The sequence below is a fragment of the Microtus oregoni genome, unplaced genomic scaffold (genome assembly GCF_018167655.1).
Source record: "Microtus oregoni isolate MIOR12 unplaced genomic scaffold, Mior012 000042F_ref0000377, whole genome shotgun sequence".
NCBI classification, from domain to species: Eukaryota; Metazoa; Chordata; class Mammalia; order Rodentia; family Cricetidae; genus Microtus; species Microtus oregoni.
In genome coordinates this window covers 10,425,350-10,442,066 of record NW_024543209.1, presented here as the reverse complement: position 1 = coordinate 10,442,066, position 16,717 = coordinate 10,425,350, and the positions used below count along the sequence as shown (strand labels likewise).

Sequence of the window (16,717 nt, the reverse complement as noted above, 5' to 3'; positions counted from 1 at the left end):
AAATGCATCTCAAAGATCCCACTCCCTCTTGATATCACGACATCACATGGGTTTGGAGGGAAACAAACTATATGCAAAGCATAGCAGGTACCTTATACCAGGGTGTATACTGCATTGGAGATCCTCCCTGTGGAAATACAGAAATGAGGGACTTAAACTCAAAAACCTAACGTTAAGCAGGAGTGATGGAGAGTTGGTTGGGGGGAGGGAGGGAGGACTCAAGGAGGAGGAAAAGCTTGCCCTCACTGTATCATGGCTCTGATCACCAGTTTGGGGGAATTGCAGCCTATCTTTCAGGATTGTCCTTCTCAAGGTCAGGAGGCTCCTAGGTCAAGGGCATCCTCTGGGGTTTAACATCACCAATTTTCTAGTTCCTCTTCATGTCATCTCTGACACCAAATCCTATGCCCAGGTGGCAGTCCCTTGATCTGGCATGGCGGCTGGATTTCTGCTTCTCTCCCCCATCCTCACATACTCTGCAAGCATATGGTCAGGCCCCTACAGGCCCATCTGAGACTTGAAGCAGATGTGCAGTGGAAACTCCCAGGGTGCCCTTCAAAAGAAAATGAAAGTGGGATAGAGTGATGGCTCAGGAGTGAAGCTGCTCTTCCAGAGAGCCTGGATTCAACTCCCAGCATCCATATGGTGACTCACAACCATCTGTAATTCCAGTTACAGGGAATCTAACCCCCCCCCCCAAACACACACAGTCTGACCTCAACACACTAGGCACAAGTGGTACACAAACCAGGTAAAATACCCATATATGCAAAATAAAAATTCTCAAAAGTGAAACAGAAACAACTTAGGAGCTCTATAAGACAATGGTAAAATCACCCAGAAACATACAAGGCCCTGGTCTAATTCCCAGCATGCACATATGGGTGAACACACAAGTACATACACAGAGAGACAGAGAAACAGGTAGAGAGACAGACAGAGAGAGAAACAGAAACAGAGAGATAGAGAAGCAGAGAGACAGAGAAACAAAAACAGAGACAAAGAAACAGAGAGAGAAGGGAAGGGAATGGAGGGGAGAGGGGAACAAGAAAGAAGGGAATGGGAACAGATGAGAAAAGATGGCAGGGCAGAGGAGGAGAAGAAGAGGAGAAGAGAGGGGAGGGGAGGAGAGGGAAGGGGAAGAGAGGAGAGGGAAGGAGAGGGGAGGAGAGGGCAGGGGAGGAGAGGAGAAGAGAGGGGAGGGGAGGAGAGGAGAGGAGAAGAGAGGGGAGGGGAGAGGAGAAGAGAGGGGAGAGGAGAGGGGAGTGGAGGGTCTGGAGTGCTGGCATGAAGAGCTGTGTTGGAGGAGCCACGCTCAACCTTTGTCTAGATTTGGATCAGTGAATACCCAGAGGTAGGGAGAGGGGAAGGGTTTTATTCACAGCTCACTAGAGTGCAGTAACACACTCCCTGCCTACCCCTCCAGAGACAGGCAGTGTTTTCTTCCCTTAGTTTTTGTTGGGCTCCATTCCACTGTGCCCTTGGAGAGCAAAGGCTGTGTCCCCCAGACCCACAGGCCTCCCCTGCATACAAAGAGCTCTGTCGGATCATGGTCCTAAAAGCATCTCCATTTTTTTCTCTATAGTTGTACTGTAATCCAACCAAGAGAGTGCAGGAGTTCCCTTTCTTGAAAACAGCATCAAGTAGACAAGAAGTAGGAACATCAGCGGGTGAATGTTTCTACATTTCTACACAGTAGAGTGTTTCCTATCCTAAAGAAGGAAATCCCATCATTTCTTAAGACCATGGCTAAAACTGGAGGACAATGGGACAATGTGCCAAATGAAATAAGCCAGAGAAAGGACAGGTATGGCATGGGTCCCTTTAGATATGGATGCTAAAAGTTAAAAAAAAAATTAAATTCATCAACTAACGATGGAGAGAATAGCTAGGAACTAAGAAACAAAGGAATGGCATTGGTCCCAGGGCTAAAGTGAATTTCCTCACTGCTGTGTTCAAAAGTCAAACAAGAAAACCTTAAAGGGGAATTTCTTTTGGTTCACCCTTTAGGAGATACAGTTTATCATGGCAGGAAAGGAGAGGTATCTGGCCACGTTACATCCATGGCCAAGAAGCAGACCAAGGCCATGCTGATGCTCTGCCAGCTTCTTCCTTCTTCTTCGGCCAGAGATTCGGGACCACAGAATCATGCCACCCACATTTAGAGTGGCCACCTCCGTTAACTCAGCCTAGAAACTCCCTCACAGATCTGTCCAGAGGCCACTCTCCTAGTCAATTCCAGACCCTGTCTACTTGACAGCATTAGCCATCACAGGCACAGAATTCCAGCTGTAAGAGCAACCAGTTCTTGAGATCTGATGCCCAGGGAGGAAACTGGACTCCGTAGTCTTGTGCTTTTAGCCGGAAACTTGCTGACAGGGTAGCTCTTAGGTGTTCTTATTGATGGGCTGACACTGGGAGTGTTTGATTTCATTGGTTAGCCTGAAATGTCTTTGATAGACACTTTGCCAATAATTTCCTACAGCTTGGGAGAACCAGCTCCCCCTACTGGCCCAGCAGGATGGAAACTGCTTTAAAATACCAGCAGCTGAAGGGCAACAGACCAGCTCTGATATCCGCAGCCTGACTCACATAACCCCGACATGCAAACCCGCATCCTTAAGGACCTCCACTCAGGGAAAGCTAGGTCCTTGACTGTACCATAAGAAAGAATTTCAGAAAAGGTCAGAGCACATAAAAGTAAGTATTAAGCAGAGGTACTGCACACTGTAGATTTAAAAAAGAGGCACAAGGAAGGAGAAAGCTCACACGAATGTGGACTTCTCAAAAGAAAAGAAAGGAGTGTTTACACGTTATCCTGCTTTGCTCTCCGGTCATAAGCACCAAAAGCAACTGAGGGAGGGAAAGGTTTATTTCATCTTACAGCTTACAGTCCATCGTGGAGAGATGTCAGGGCAGGAATGCGGAGGCAGGAACTGAAGCAAAGGCCATGGAGGAACACTATTTACGGGCTTGCTCTCCATGCTCACGTTCACCTGCCTTTATTATATGCCCTGGGACCGTCTATCTAGTGGTGGAACTGCCAACAGTGGACTAGGCCTCCCACGTCAGTTACTACTCAAGAAAATGACCCCACAGACTTTCCTATAGGCCCATCTGATGGAGGTGTTGCCTCAAATGTGGTTTCTTCTTCCAATAGGACTCTAGCTTGTATATAGAGTTGACAAAACACTACCTGGTACAGCTATCTTCCCAGTGGATGTATTCACATAGCTATCCATAGATAACTTTTAAAACTCACTGCTGCAAGTTCAGAAGCCCACCTGTGTGTGGCAAACAGCTGCCCTGGCAAAGCCAGAGAAAGGGTAAAGGGCCAAGGCAGAAAGGAAGTATTTCAATGAGGGAAAGGAAGAAATGGGTGCACGGATCCTGGGGATCTTTTTATAGTATAAAGTGTGAGAATGTTAATTAAAGGAATCTCAGAAACGAAGAGGGCCTGAGAAGGGAAGGAACGAGAGTTTAATTTTAGGTGTTGTTTTGTCGGGTTAACAACAAAAAGTCACTTCCCTGAGTTCCTCGTAGCTATTCTCAGGAACTTCATGGGCTCCAAAAAAGCTCCAGTTGAAAGTGTGAAGCATAGAAAACCAATTTAATGAAAACTTCTCGCAGAGAAGGACCCGTGAAGAGCGAGGAGCACAAATTAGCAAACCCTGGGGCACTAAGTGAGCATCGGAGAAGAGCAGGTATCACAGACACGGCATTCTTCACACGTGGCCATCTTTGAAAATGCGGGAAGGAAAAACAGCTCCTTCCACACAAGGCTTTCCAAAACTGAGGGACACGGTAGCTGTCAGAATGCATCAGATGACACTTCTCTGAGGTGACTGATAATCGCCTAATGGCAACTGACACTACTCTTCCTGGAGACCACACTCCGCCCAGTGAGACCACTGACAAGGACTCTAGTCCTCCTTGAACCCTGCAGGACATTTTTTTACTTCTGTTTTGTGAGTCTAGAAGCTGAGTTGGGCAAGATTGCCCTCTGTCACTTTCCTAGTGACCAAGAGAGCTGGGCCTTCTACCAATCTCTGCTTCCTGGCTCGAGTCATTTGCCCTGGGCCATCCAAGAGCATTAAAGTGGGCATGAAGTATGTATGCTACAGGAATCCAACCACACAGAGAGAAAGCATAGGGTGGAAGGGGACCAGCAGGAGGACAGGTGAGAAGGGAGGGAATTGGGGGGTAAATATTAGTAACTATCATAATGCATGTTGTAGGTATGCACCCAATTCCAGAGGGGCACCTGCTAAGATTTCAAGATTCCTGTATTAAGGTGCAAAGAACTGGACCAGGGACACTGCTAGCATTAGAAATGGAGACAACTAATTAGCAAGAAAGTTGGGGCTGGAGAGATGGCCCAGCGGTTAAGGGCAATTCTATCACAGGAACAGAATGTGGTTCCCAATACACAGAGCTGCTTACAAATGCCTATAACTCCAGCTCCAAGGATCCAATACTGACTCCAGCCTCAGTGGTCACCCTAGAGCGCAAGTGCACGCGCACATACACACACACACACACACACACACACACACACACACACACGTGTATACAGAAAGACACACTTAAATTAGATTTTAACATGAGAAAGAGAGAGACAGAGACAGACAGATACCCTAGATTTTGACTTTACAGTCATTCACATAACATCTACCTTTCCCTGCTTTTGGAAGTGTGTTCTCACACATTCTCTGTCTCATCCATGGAGCCCTGGTGAGGAAAGGTCTCCAGTCTTTCTGCTAAAGGCTTGGTTGTTGTTGTTTCCCATGCTAATCTTGATGTCTATAGAACCCCCCTCTCCACCTAATTCCTACCACATGTGTGAAAGCAGACGTGTCTTCTGGGGATGGTGCACCTGCTGTCACAGTACTTAGAGGGCTGAGGCAGTGGGATCAGAAAATCAAGATCATCCTCAGCCTCTTAGTAAACCCAAAGCCAGCCTTGTCTCAAAATAAACAGGAAAAAAAAAATGTCACTGTGGAACCCATTGTTTTGTATACTGACTGAAAACAAACAGCCGGCCTGTTTTAAAATGGTTTCTTTTTAATATAGGAGGTCTTCATGGGACTGAGACAGGAAGCCTCTGAAGTGGGTCAGAAGAAAGATGGGTCTTTCAGCATAGGGAAAATACTCGGTGTTCTTAATTCAGTGACGCAGTGCGATGACCAGTAAGACAAGCACCCCTATGTGAGGGGCCAGAATTCTCTGCTATTCTTGTCTTCATAAGAAGACAGCCAGTAATTCACCTCTCCTGAACATGGCTAGACTTATTTCTAATAGACATAGTAGAAATGACATCATGTGAACGAACCCTCCAGCAATTAGCAGCAGCAATCACCGTGTTTAGAGAAGAGAAAGTAACAAAAGTGACTACAACCCAACACTTGCCTACAGTGAGCTAGTGGATGTTCTCCCTGGGACTGGGTCTTTGAGTTTCTGGCCACAAACCTCACAACAAAGCCCTATCAGCACTTTATAGGAATTCTGCTGCCACTCAAGGAATGTCCTTGGAACACTGGAATAACTTCCTGTGCCTCTCACCACCCAAGGCCTTCTGCCTCCTTGTTCTGCCTGTGACCTTCAGTGAGAAAACCAAACCAGTCAGGCAACCTGCCTTGATTCTTTGGCCAATTTACAAATCAGCCTACACTGAACTTCTCTGGGTTGTGTTTGTGCTTCTCTCCAGGACAAAGCCCTTCCCTCCCATCTTCATGCCTATTATTCCTTCTCCTCTGCCATTCAGTCATTCTCTTGACTGGCTTTGCTACTCCCAGCTTCTGGATGCCAGAGGGTTTCCCGGGTGCTTCTGGCCTTCCGTCCTCTGTTTAATTCTGTCTTCCTTGAGGGCTTCATCCTGTCTCGTGACTTTATAGGTAGCTACATGATAATGACTCAAATATTTATAGCTGCACCCCTAGTTCTTCCCCCAAATTCCAGGTCTGGTATCCAACTGCATTCAAAGACCCTTCATTGGTCACTTTAGAAATCAAGCCCTTTCATCCCCAACACAAATTTTCCTCCCCAACTCCCTATTTCCTCCCCGACTTCCTATCTTTCCAGACGCTCAAGCCACCTCCATCTCTGTCCTTTGCTTTCTCGGGTGATTTTCCTCGTTGTGCTTTTTCTTTATGCTGTAGCTTTAAATTTCTCTTTCTTGTTCAACTAATCAGTTGTCACCACCATGGAGATACCTCCCTCTGACCAACCATCCTGTAAAACTCAGCATTCCCCTCTTCCCAGATGTAGCAAAAGTTTAGCACAGGCTGCTCTTCAGGCTTTGAGTTCATTAACCCTGCATTCCTCCAGGCCTAGGAAGCAGACACAGTTCTTAAATTACAGAACCATCTTTGGAACATCTTAGGAGTGTAAAGAGCAAACGGCCGGTCAGACCTTTAGAGCAGATGGCTTCAGAGTTCCACCCTGCGTTTCTCCTGCATCCCAGCCCCAGTGTGGACTCTTGACCACTCAGTCAGTCTGTCTTTCTGTGACCTCCACGCTTCCTTTCAGCTCTTTTCGCTCTCTGGGCAGCGCTCTGCTCACATCTTTCCATGCTGGCAGCCTTGGCATTGGAAAACAAGTAACATGCAGACAGAGACTGTTGTTCATAAATAAGTGAAGATCCATTCGGAGCCAGGAAATTAAATCTTTTATATCAGTGGCTACTTTTGTTTTATTACCCAGACTTGATCTACATCCCTGTGGCCACAAATAATATAAACACATTGTTTGGGGGTTTGATTTAAATAAATGAATGATATTATATCTATGCTTTATGTATTTTCAGAGCAGATATACTATGCTGGCCCTGTCAATAATCTTGGATTTGATGTTCCACAGGTAAGGTTTGGGTTTTCTGTTTTGTGTTGTTATGTAATATTATGTCAAAAGATGAATCTTTAACTCTTGGAAGAGAAGGAAGAAGATGAAGATGAGGAAGAGGAGGAGGAAGTGCAGGCGAGGAGAAATTTACTTAAATAGTTGAAAGTGTTAGCACGTACCATAATTAGGAGATATGCTTAGCATGCTGGCCTTGTCCTTTTGATGCTTCATATTGCTGTTCTGTTGAAGGCTTTGGGTTGAACCAGAACAGACCCAGCTGAGAGTTGAAATGCTGGCATCTTGTCCACTGGATTGGGGATGTGTCCATGGGAACCCTGTATGGCCAGAGTTGGAGTGTATCTGTGGGGACCCCGTATGGCCAGAGTTGCTTAGGGTGTGTCTGTGGGGACCCAGAATGCCCAGAGTTGGGGTGTGTCTGTGGGGACCCCGTATGGCCAGAGTTGCTTAGGGTGTGTCTGTGGGGACCCAGAATGCCCAGAGTTGGGGTGTGTCTGTGGGGACCCCGTATGGCCAGAGTTGCTTAGGGTGTGTAGGAGGCAACTAACTTCTGGCAGAAAGAACAGTTTCCAAACCACAACGGCTTCAATGTCTTGCTATGTCTTCTAGGATTTTAGTCTGCTTCTATTTACCGTGTAATGTATAAACAACAGGTATAGGGAGATCACTCAGCTGGGAACATGCTCACCTTGCAAATGTAAGGACCTGCATTTGCTCTCCAGAGCCCACATTAAAAACACCAGACGAGGTGGCACAGGCTTATAATCTGAAGGCTGGAAAAGTGGAAACAGGCAGACCCCTGGGACTTGCTGGTCAGCCAACCTAGCAAGTTTCAGGTCAATGAGAGAGCTTTACTCAAAAAAAAGGAAAAAGGTGGATGACACATGAGGAGTGACACCCAAGATTGTCCTTGGCCTCCACAGGCATGTGCACACAAAATTATATATGTGTGTGGATGTGTGGTTTATATCCATACATACACATAATTACATATATATGATTTATATATAATAAAATTATATATGTGTGTGTATGTGTGGTTTATATCCATACATACACATAATTACATATATATGATTTATATATAATAAAATTATGTATGTGTGTGTATGTGTGGTTTATATCCATACATACACATAATTACATATATATGATTTATATATAATAAAATTATATATGTGTATGTGTGGTTTATATCCATACATACACATAATTACATATATATGATTTATATATAATAAAATTATATGTGTGTGTATGTGTGGTTTATATCCATACATACACATAATTACATATATATATATATGATTTATATATAATAAAATTATATGTATATATAATTGTCTGCACACACAAACATGATCACATATATACACGTACACAGAAGAATAAAGGTGCACCTAGCCCACCACTCCAGAGTGTTGAACATCTGGGGTAAAGGGGGAACATCTGGTGAGGATCTCCTTGCTGTTGAGGATTTTACAGCATCCTAAGTCAGTACAGGACTTGAGAGGACTAAAGGAGTCAAAGTGATTTTTATAATATACCCACTCCCGAGAAAACCTATTGACTCTTTACCCTATTAGTCTGTGAATGAAAGAATCCACTCAAGGGCAGATCCCGCTTGAAGGTTCCACTGTGTATGCATCCTTCTGTCTTCATGCTGAGGATTAAGTTTCAATAGACTTACAATGAGGACAGTCAAGCCACACCACGGTATCCCCAAGTAAATAAAGTGGCCTGTCCCGAGCATTCAGCAACAAGACTCAAAGCTAAGCTTAGCATTTCCCGTGAAGTCCTTTTTATTCAAAATAATGTTATCTCAGGAACGTGTGAATTTAAGCCATTCTGATGTCGCCATGCATTTCCCTCCTGCTACTGAAGAAGAAATGGTATGGAACACCCTGAAAATGGAACCAGTCAAACATCTTGCTTTCAGCTTCTTTTCTGTCATCTGAAATCTGAAGGAGACACGGCGTCTCTTCAGCTGTAAGAAATCCCTGCAGCTTTGTTTCAGCTCGGAGTTGGTTTCCCTCCTGTCGCACACAGTCTTGAACAGGCCCTCTTGGGTTTCCGTAGGAATCCTTCTCGAGGCTGAAGTCTCTAGCCCTTACTCTTGGGAACTCTCCAGTGATCTTCTCGGGCCTTTGTGTGAAATGCACAGCTTCTGCCAGGAAGGGAAATTCAATCTCTCCTCACTCCTAGCATGCACAGCCTAAACTCTCCCAGGGAGCTTTTCTTCAGATTGTTGCTACTTGAAAGCTTTTCCTTAGCTCATTTTTCTTCTAATACCCCACTAGAGACTGATGTAATAATTGCTAACAATTGGATTTCATTTTGCATGGCTGGCTTTTTAAAAATCAGTTACCCTTAGCAATTCCAATGAAACGAAGGGGATGGGGTCTTGAAGTCATAGATGCTCTTGGGCAGGAAATTTACCCCCCCAGACGTAAAGGGCTTTATAGATGCTCCTCGTCTTAACTCAGAGTTACAGCGCATAAACTCCCCATGAGTTTAAACAGCAGAAGTTGAAAATGCATCGACTCTACCCAGCCTCCAGAAAGAGCATCATGGCTTCACGCATGGTTCTCAGAAGAGTGCTGGCCGTTTGATCACGTATTCTCACGGCTGGGCACTGTGACTCACTGACGCTGCTCAGCATGGAAGGAGGTTTGAACTGCGTCACGCAGGCCTGGATGAAAATGAAAATTCAGGCTGCAAGGTATAGATCCTACTGAGTCCATTTTTATCTCCCACCATTGGAAGCAGAGCCGTTGGCAGCGGGCACCATATTGTCGTCATCTACAGTGCCTGCAGGATACTCCTTCCCTGCCTTCCTCAGCCAATAAACAGTTCTCCAAGAGACAGAATCCAGCGTAAGCCAGACTCGTGGCCAAGTGTTCTGGGCCTGGGCCTCCTCTTCTGGGACCTGCACCCGGGAAGCAGACACCTGGCAGACTCCTTACCCACATCCAGCCTGCAGACCCAACAGAGGACATAGCCTCCTGGGACACATTCTACAGAGGCCTATTCAGCACAACAGCTGGGGACCTTGATCCCAAGAGGGGCTAACCACACTGGTCACAAACAGCCACAGTGTGCTCAGGGCTTCCAGCCCATAGCCACACAGAGAGCTTCTGCTGCCCTACGAGCAGTCAGCTGAGAACATTTTGATGAGGGGCCTCTTCACACCCCCTGCTTCACCTAGATCGCTCTGGACTAATGAGAGTTCCTCTTTAGCCAAGATTCTTTCCACTCAGTATTTACTTTTCAGTACCCTGGTTATCTTTCCCCTTTTTGGAAATGTGTTTATTTATTTGCTTCTCTGTGTATGTGGTATGTACTTGTTAGTGTGAGTATATACACGTGTGTGCAGGTGAAGGATGTGTATGTATGTCTATAGAGACCTAAGGTCTCCATGGTCTTCTTGATCTCATCCCATCTTCACTTTCACATTTATTTGTTTATTGTGTGTGTGTGTGTGTGTGTGTGTGTTATGTACATGTCACAGTGCATGTGACACATCAAAGGACAACTTGCAGGAGTCAGTTCTTACCTTCCACCATGTGGGTCCTGAAAATCGAACTCAGATTGTCAGGCTTGGCCACAAGCACCTTTACCACTGAGCCATCTTGCCATCCCTGCACCTTTATTTTCTGAGACAAGGTCTCACACTGAGCCTGAAACACACCAGTTCACCTGGACTGGCTGGCCAATGATCTCCAGGGATCCCCTTGTTGCTGTGGAACAATCATTGTACACTGTACATGTGTATTACACTCATGGGTTAACAAAAGAACCAACTGGCCGATAGCTGGACAGGTAGAGGTTAGGCAGGACTTGCAGACAGAAACAGAACTAGAAGAAGAAGGAGGAGGAGGAGGAGGAAGAGGAGGAGGAGGGAGGAGTCTCAGGAGTTGCTAAGAGATGAACTTGCTGAATTTAAAAAAAGGTACCATGTGGTGTAAATAAGAAATATGAGTAAATTTAAAATGTAAGAGCTAGTTAGTAATAAGCCTGAGCTTGTCCTGGTGGGACAGAAAAGTCCACCTGCAACTTATCTCCACCCTCCACCCCCACCCACAGCATTAGGATTTTAGGGGCACACTGCCACCCCTGGATTTTTACAGAGATTCTGGAGATATGAATTCTGGTTCTTATGCCTGCACATCGGACTTTATGCCAACTAAACCGCCTCCCTAGCATAAAACATATCTTGTACTTGATGGATAGTAATTGGGTGTGTTTATAGAGTTCAATGTGACATTCAGGACACATGCATATATATATTGACCAGATCAGGGCAATTGACACCGCCATTGCTATCATTTCCTTGTCCTGAGAAAGGATAGCACCAGCTTATTTATATAAGTCCATCTCCACCAGCTTATTTTCCTTTTAACCCAACAACCTCTTGACCCAAATTAAAGTCCTGCATATAATCCTGTACTTCTCTGTGACTGCTCTCCTCTGAACTGAAAGTGGGAGATCCTTTGGTCTTCCAAAACATGAGGACACTTTCTTGGTACAACCTGAACCATAAATTGCCCCAAACACAGATACATCTAGCGCTCACTTTCAGTGTCCTCCTGAACCGCAGAAACAGACTGTCCCCCATCCATTGCCTCCTGTCTTGTAGTCCATGCCTCCATCTGCCCCCAGAAAGCCTGGCTTCCCTGAACAAGTTCACCCGTTATATAAAAGCATGTGTATCTTGTCATTCATAAGCTAGAGCCCATTCTTTCAAATGCTATAGCTTTCTTTAAGCTAATGACACAGCCTCTTTTAAACACAACATCCAGAGAGATCTTCCTAACATACCCAAGAAAACTGTCACACCTGAGTCTTTTTCAGACTGGAAGCAAATAATCCCATCGTGTCTGCCCAGCCCTGAGACTCTGGCCTTCTATGGGCTTCCAATCTTTCTTTCCCTCCCCCTGAAGTCCCATTGGCTCTTGTCTTGTCTTGTTTTTCAAATACAGTGACATCAACCCCACAGTAGCCTGGCACTCTCTTGCATCTCTTTCAGGTCTATTTGCCTAAAGGGCATCCTCTCTCCCAGGCCTCCCTTGGATCATCCTACTTGGAGTTGCAAGCTAACATCAATCCCACCAAACCCAGCTGTCTTTTCCACCCTCTTCCTGCACAAATTTCTCCATAACAGCTGCAGTTGCAGCGGTCCTGAGAGCTTTCCCTCTCTCCCAGTAAAGTACAAGCTATGCAGGGCAGGGGTTGGCTTGTGTTGTCTAATCTATCTGCATTCTGGAACCATGCCCAACACATATAAGCTGCTCAATAAATACAATTGTTCTTCAACAGTCATGGGGGATGGGTTCCAGACCCCTCAAACACCAAAATCCACAGATATCGACAGAAAGATGGCTTAGCAAGTGAAAGCTATACTCATCCTTGGGTTCACGTTAATCATTTCTAGATGACTTATAGGACTTAATGCCATGTAAGCTCTATGTTGATCATTATACTGGACTGTCCAGAGGATCTTAAAAAGACAAAGAAGTCTAAACGTGTTTGGCACAGAAACAACTTTTTATGCGTATTTTCATTCTGCGGTCAGTAGAGTACAGAGAGGCACAGCCCTTGGATAGAAAAGGAACTGGCTGCATTTATTAAGAGGTTGATTATATTGTGGATCCCGTGTCTAACACTTTACCTGTGTCCCTCGCAGGGAGAATACCGGGCTTTGCTGAAACTGTATAATGAAAACCATGCTATGGTGGCTTGTGCCAATGCTACCGTCATCTGCTCCTGACCACGACCTGCCAGAAAATACACAGCAAGCTCAGCCTCGGGGAACCCCAAGGTCCCCCAGACTCAGCTGCCTATAATAAGGGACACTGATGACCAAAACAGGCTCCGCAAAGAAATTCTGCATGGGTCCCTCTCACCCAGGCGCAGATGCTGCCAGACCCCACAGATGAAATAAAGCCTCCGGAATGATCTGGTTTTGATCCGAGGGCCCTAAGTAGACTCAGGGTCCCAGCTGTAATGGCTCTCCTTATATCATTACAGCTCATCAAACTTACGTCCTTGTCTGTTTTTTAGAAAGACTTTCTCACAGTTGCCTGGGATTAAAAAAAAAAGAAGAAAGAAAGAAAGAAAAAGAAAAAAAACTGACCCGCACCTGTTCATTGTGGCTTGCTCAATGACTGTTAGTACAGTCTGTGGTTAATAAGTTATTTTCTTCAGATAAAAGTGTTGGCCAGCTGGTGCGGCACAAGTGGCCCTCAGAAAGCCAAGAGGATGATGCTTAAAATCAGGGTTCTAAGACAATGTGTCATTGATGCTCCTGGGCCCCAAGACCATGATGGGGAGATGCTGATGGAACCCCTCCAAGAGCGACATCATCTCCCTCCCCCCCCCCAGTTGTCCACATACCCTTTCCCTTCTTCTTCTGTGCCTGTCAGCCCTCCATCTCTGTAACAAAGCCCTGCAATAACTAACTTAACAAAGGGAAAATGGATGCTTGGCTCACAGTTTCGGAAGTTTCTGCTGGTGACCGTGGTCCTTACACTTTAACCTGTGATGGAGTGTCACCTTACAGCAAGAGCATGGGACAGAGTAAAGGGAGACAGGATCCCACAATCCCTTTCAAGATAATAATTTCAATTACCTAAAACCTCCTAGTAGACCCCTTTTCTTCAAGGTTACATCAGTTGTAAATAACACCTCTCTAGGAGCCAAGCTGTTAACTCATCGGCTATCTGAGACAGTCAAGACTCAAACTTAGCATCCCCAAAGCCTGACTTTGCCTGCCCTCAGAGCACTTGGTATCTATTCTTGAATTCATTCACTCATTCATTCAGGCAATTATGTAAGGCTGGACACTTTACCTATGAGGTACTATGGTCTTAGGATACACTTAAAAACAAAAAGACGCTGGGCATGGTGGTGCATGCCTTTAATCCCAGTACTCAGAAGGCAGAGGCAGGAGGATCTCTGTGAGTTCTTGGCCAACCTGGTCTACAAAGTGAGTTCCCTGGGTAACCAGAGCTATTACACAGAGAAATTTTACAAATTTTTAAAAAAGGAAAAGAAAAAAGACACTACCCCTACCACTTCAGAATTATTAGTCCCCTGAACTACTTAGAAGTCGTGTCCAGTTGTGGGTACGTTCACTCACACCACTCACACGTCCCTCCTTCAGTACCTCAGTAAGTAAGCCAGTTGCCACCCTGCTTCTGGCTTCCCAGAGGCCACACCGTTCCCTTTCTTGCATGTACAGATGGCTCTCAGGTTCTGCAGCTGCTTTAGTCCCATCTCCTCCTCCCAGCCTCTCCCGGCAGTATTCCTGAGCCTCCTGCTACATGGTTAAAGGTAGGTGGACTTATCATCTGCCCATTCTTAACGTCTATAAAAATGTCTTTGTATCGGATTAGAAAAGGAAAAGGTTTCCCAGCCAAAAGCGTGTTGATTGCTTTGAATTCCTGTAGGTACATAATTAAATCTCTGAGCACGGCCAGCCAGACATGCCCAGTGTCTGTCAAATGATTTATGTTTATTTCCCTTCCCCTAAAAAGACTTTGCTACTGTTCCAAAATCACCAAGGAAAGCGCCAGGAGTTTGTCCAACCTCTGAAATGCAAAAAGAAAACCAGTTTAGAAATATTTACATCGTTCGCCAGAATCCAAGGCCTCTTTGGGACTCTCTAGATGTCACCGTAGTCCCTACCAACCCTTCTTTATATTTTGAGAGAAATTTCAACCTCTGTGCATAGAATATTATTGAAGTATCCTTTAAGGGAGTTCAGTGCCCTGGGGAAACTGTAAGGCACAGGTCTGGGTCAATGTGATCCTCTTCTGGGAACAGTCACTATGTGTCTAAAATGTAGGGGGACCTGACTGTCCCCTGTGATTACTGACACCCCAGGGTCTGCTGTAGTTAGCCCTTACCTGCTTCTCTTCCCTACATCTCTTCAAGCCTACCTGAACATGGGCTTCTTTCTCGGGCAGCGTCGCCTTTCAGAAACTGCACACTTCACACACCAAACTGGCCAAAGGACAGAAAACAGGAGCTGATTTGCCTTGAAGACTGTTCTTTGTTCTGATTGGGCTGGCTTGTGTCACATGACCATTCAGTTTGCGCCAGCACTGGTTGGTTCAGTTCAAGTCCCATGCCTCCTGAATCACAGCTAGTTCAAGTAGAAACTACACCTCCACCTAAGACTTGTTTCCAGGATTAAAAGTGATGTGGGAGTGTCATATATCAATCTTTTGATTTCATTGGTTAAGTAATAAACAAACTGCTTGGGCTCATAGCTTAGAACATAGGTGGGTGGAGTAAACAGAACAGAATGCTGGGAGAAAGAGGAAGTGAGGTAAGACGCCTCAGAGAGACCCCGTGCAGCTCTCCCCCAGGCAGACGCCATTCAGCTCTGACCCAGGATGGACGTAGGCTAGAATCTTCCCGGTAAGCGCACCTTGGGGTGCAACACAGTTGATTAGAAATGGGCTAAATTAATATGTGAGAATTAGCCTAGAAGAGGCTAGATAGAAATGGGCCAAGCAGTCTTTAAAAGAATACAGTGTCCGTGTAATTATTTCAGGTAAAGCTAGCCGTGGGGGCGGCCGGGTTCCGGGGACGCAGCCCCGCCGCTCCTATTACTACTATTAAGAGAGAAGTAGAAAGATGTTAGAACTTGAGAACACGTGTGAGATTGCAGTCGTTTCTACGATCATGGATGCTTCTTCCTCTGCTGCTCATTGGGCAGATGATCTGTGTCTCCATACTAAGATTCTACCTGTATCTCTTAAGTGTAGCCATGATATATGCGTGCCCTGTAAAGATTGAATGAGAACTAGATAAACAGATACATGTTATGCTGGTCACTTTCTGTCGCTGAGAACAAACTGCCTGAGAAAATACACCAAACAAGGAAAAGACTGGTCTGGTTCACAATCTTGAGGGGAAGGGAGGCTCAGCCCACAGTCACTTGGTCCTGTAGCTCTGGTTCCGTGGTGACCCAGGGCACTACAGTAGAGGTACATGACCAAAGGAGTTGCTCACCTCCCGGCAGCTGGGAAGCAGCAGGAAGGCAGGAAAATGCTTTTCCCCAAAAGATAAACTGAAGTCTCCCCCAAAATGGAAATACCGTAACCAGGCCAAAAGGATCTTTGGAAGAAAAGGTGTGTATATTTTAATTGAACTCGTTCCCTGCGAATAAAGATGCACCTTGAAGACGTGAAGAACCAAATGTAGCAACTGCCAGTTTAACAATTACTTAACAGCCAGAAATAGCTGCTGAGAGGTGGGAAAGGTTCTTAGCCTCATTATGACACCAACCACCTGTCATCTGGGCAGTTGTGGCTCAGATGTAAACCAACTGGACGTTTCCCATCAGCAAGGCCAGTGCCTCTGTCTACCCCCTCCATCACTGCATCAGGCAGGGCCCTGTGGGAGCTGAAAAGGAGTCATTTCCCCCTCTAGTCTGCACGTAGCTGCAGTTATTCAGCTTGGAACTAAAAGAAGCCTCCCACCACTTTCAAATGCATCTATGTGATGTTTTTCCCTCCCCACCAATATAGTTGTCTCTCAATATGTGCTTTGGTTTGGTACATGCACGTCCCCCAAAAGTCCATGAGTTAAAGGCCTGGACCTTAGGTCTTTTTATGCTTTTGATAGGTATGCTGGTGACTTTAAAGGGCCTTTAGGTCATCCGTAGCATGTCTTGGGGGACTGTGGGCTCTAACTCTCTTCCTCCCTTTTGCTTCATATACTTCCACCATTATATGCCAATCATGAAAGACCCAAAGCCATTCAATCCATCCATCATGGTCTGGACCTCCAAAACAGAGCCCAAAATAATCTTTTTCTCTTTATAATCAGATGGGTTGTGTGACAA

The 16,717-nt window shown here is 45.5% G+C and overlaps 1 protein-coding gene across 2 annotated transcripts in view; it reads left to right on the top strand.

The window, feature by feature from the left end:
- Ly86 (lymphocyte antigen 86) overlaps positions 1 to 15,317 on the top strand; it is a 61,704-nt gene extending 46,387 nt beyond the window's left edge. Inside the window, exons 4-5 of one of the 2 annotated variants that reach the window (XM_041632807.1) lie at positions 6,806 to 6,858; positions 12,545 to 15,317. In XM_041632807.1, coding sequence (XP_041488741.1) covers positions 6,806 to 6,858; positions 12,545 to 12,628 — 137 coding nt within the window. In that variant the 3' untranslated portion in view covers positions 12,629 to 15,317. Of the gene's footprint in view, positions 1 to 2,485; positions 2,695 to 6,805; positions 6,859 to 12,544 lie in introns of those variants that run through there. The other variant, XM_041632806.1, reaches the window with a different exon arrangement.
- Positions 15,318 to 16,717: the final 1,400 nt, after the last annotated feature.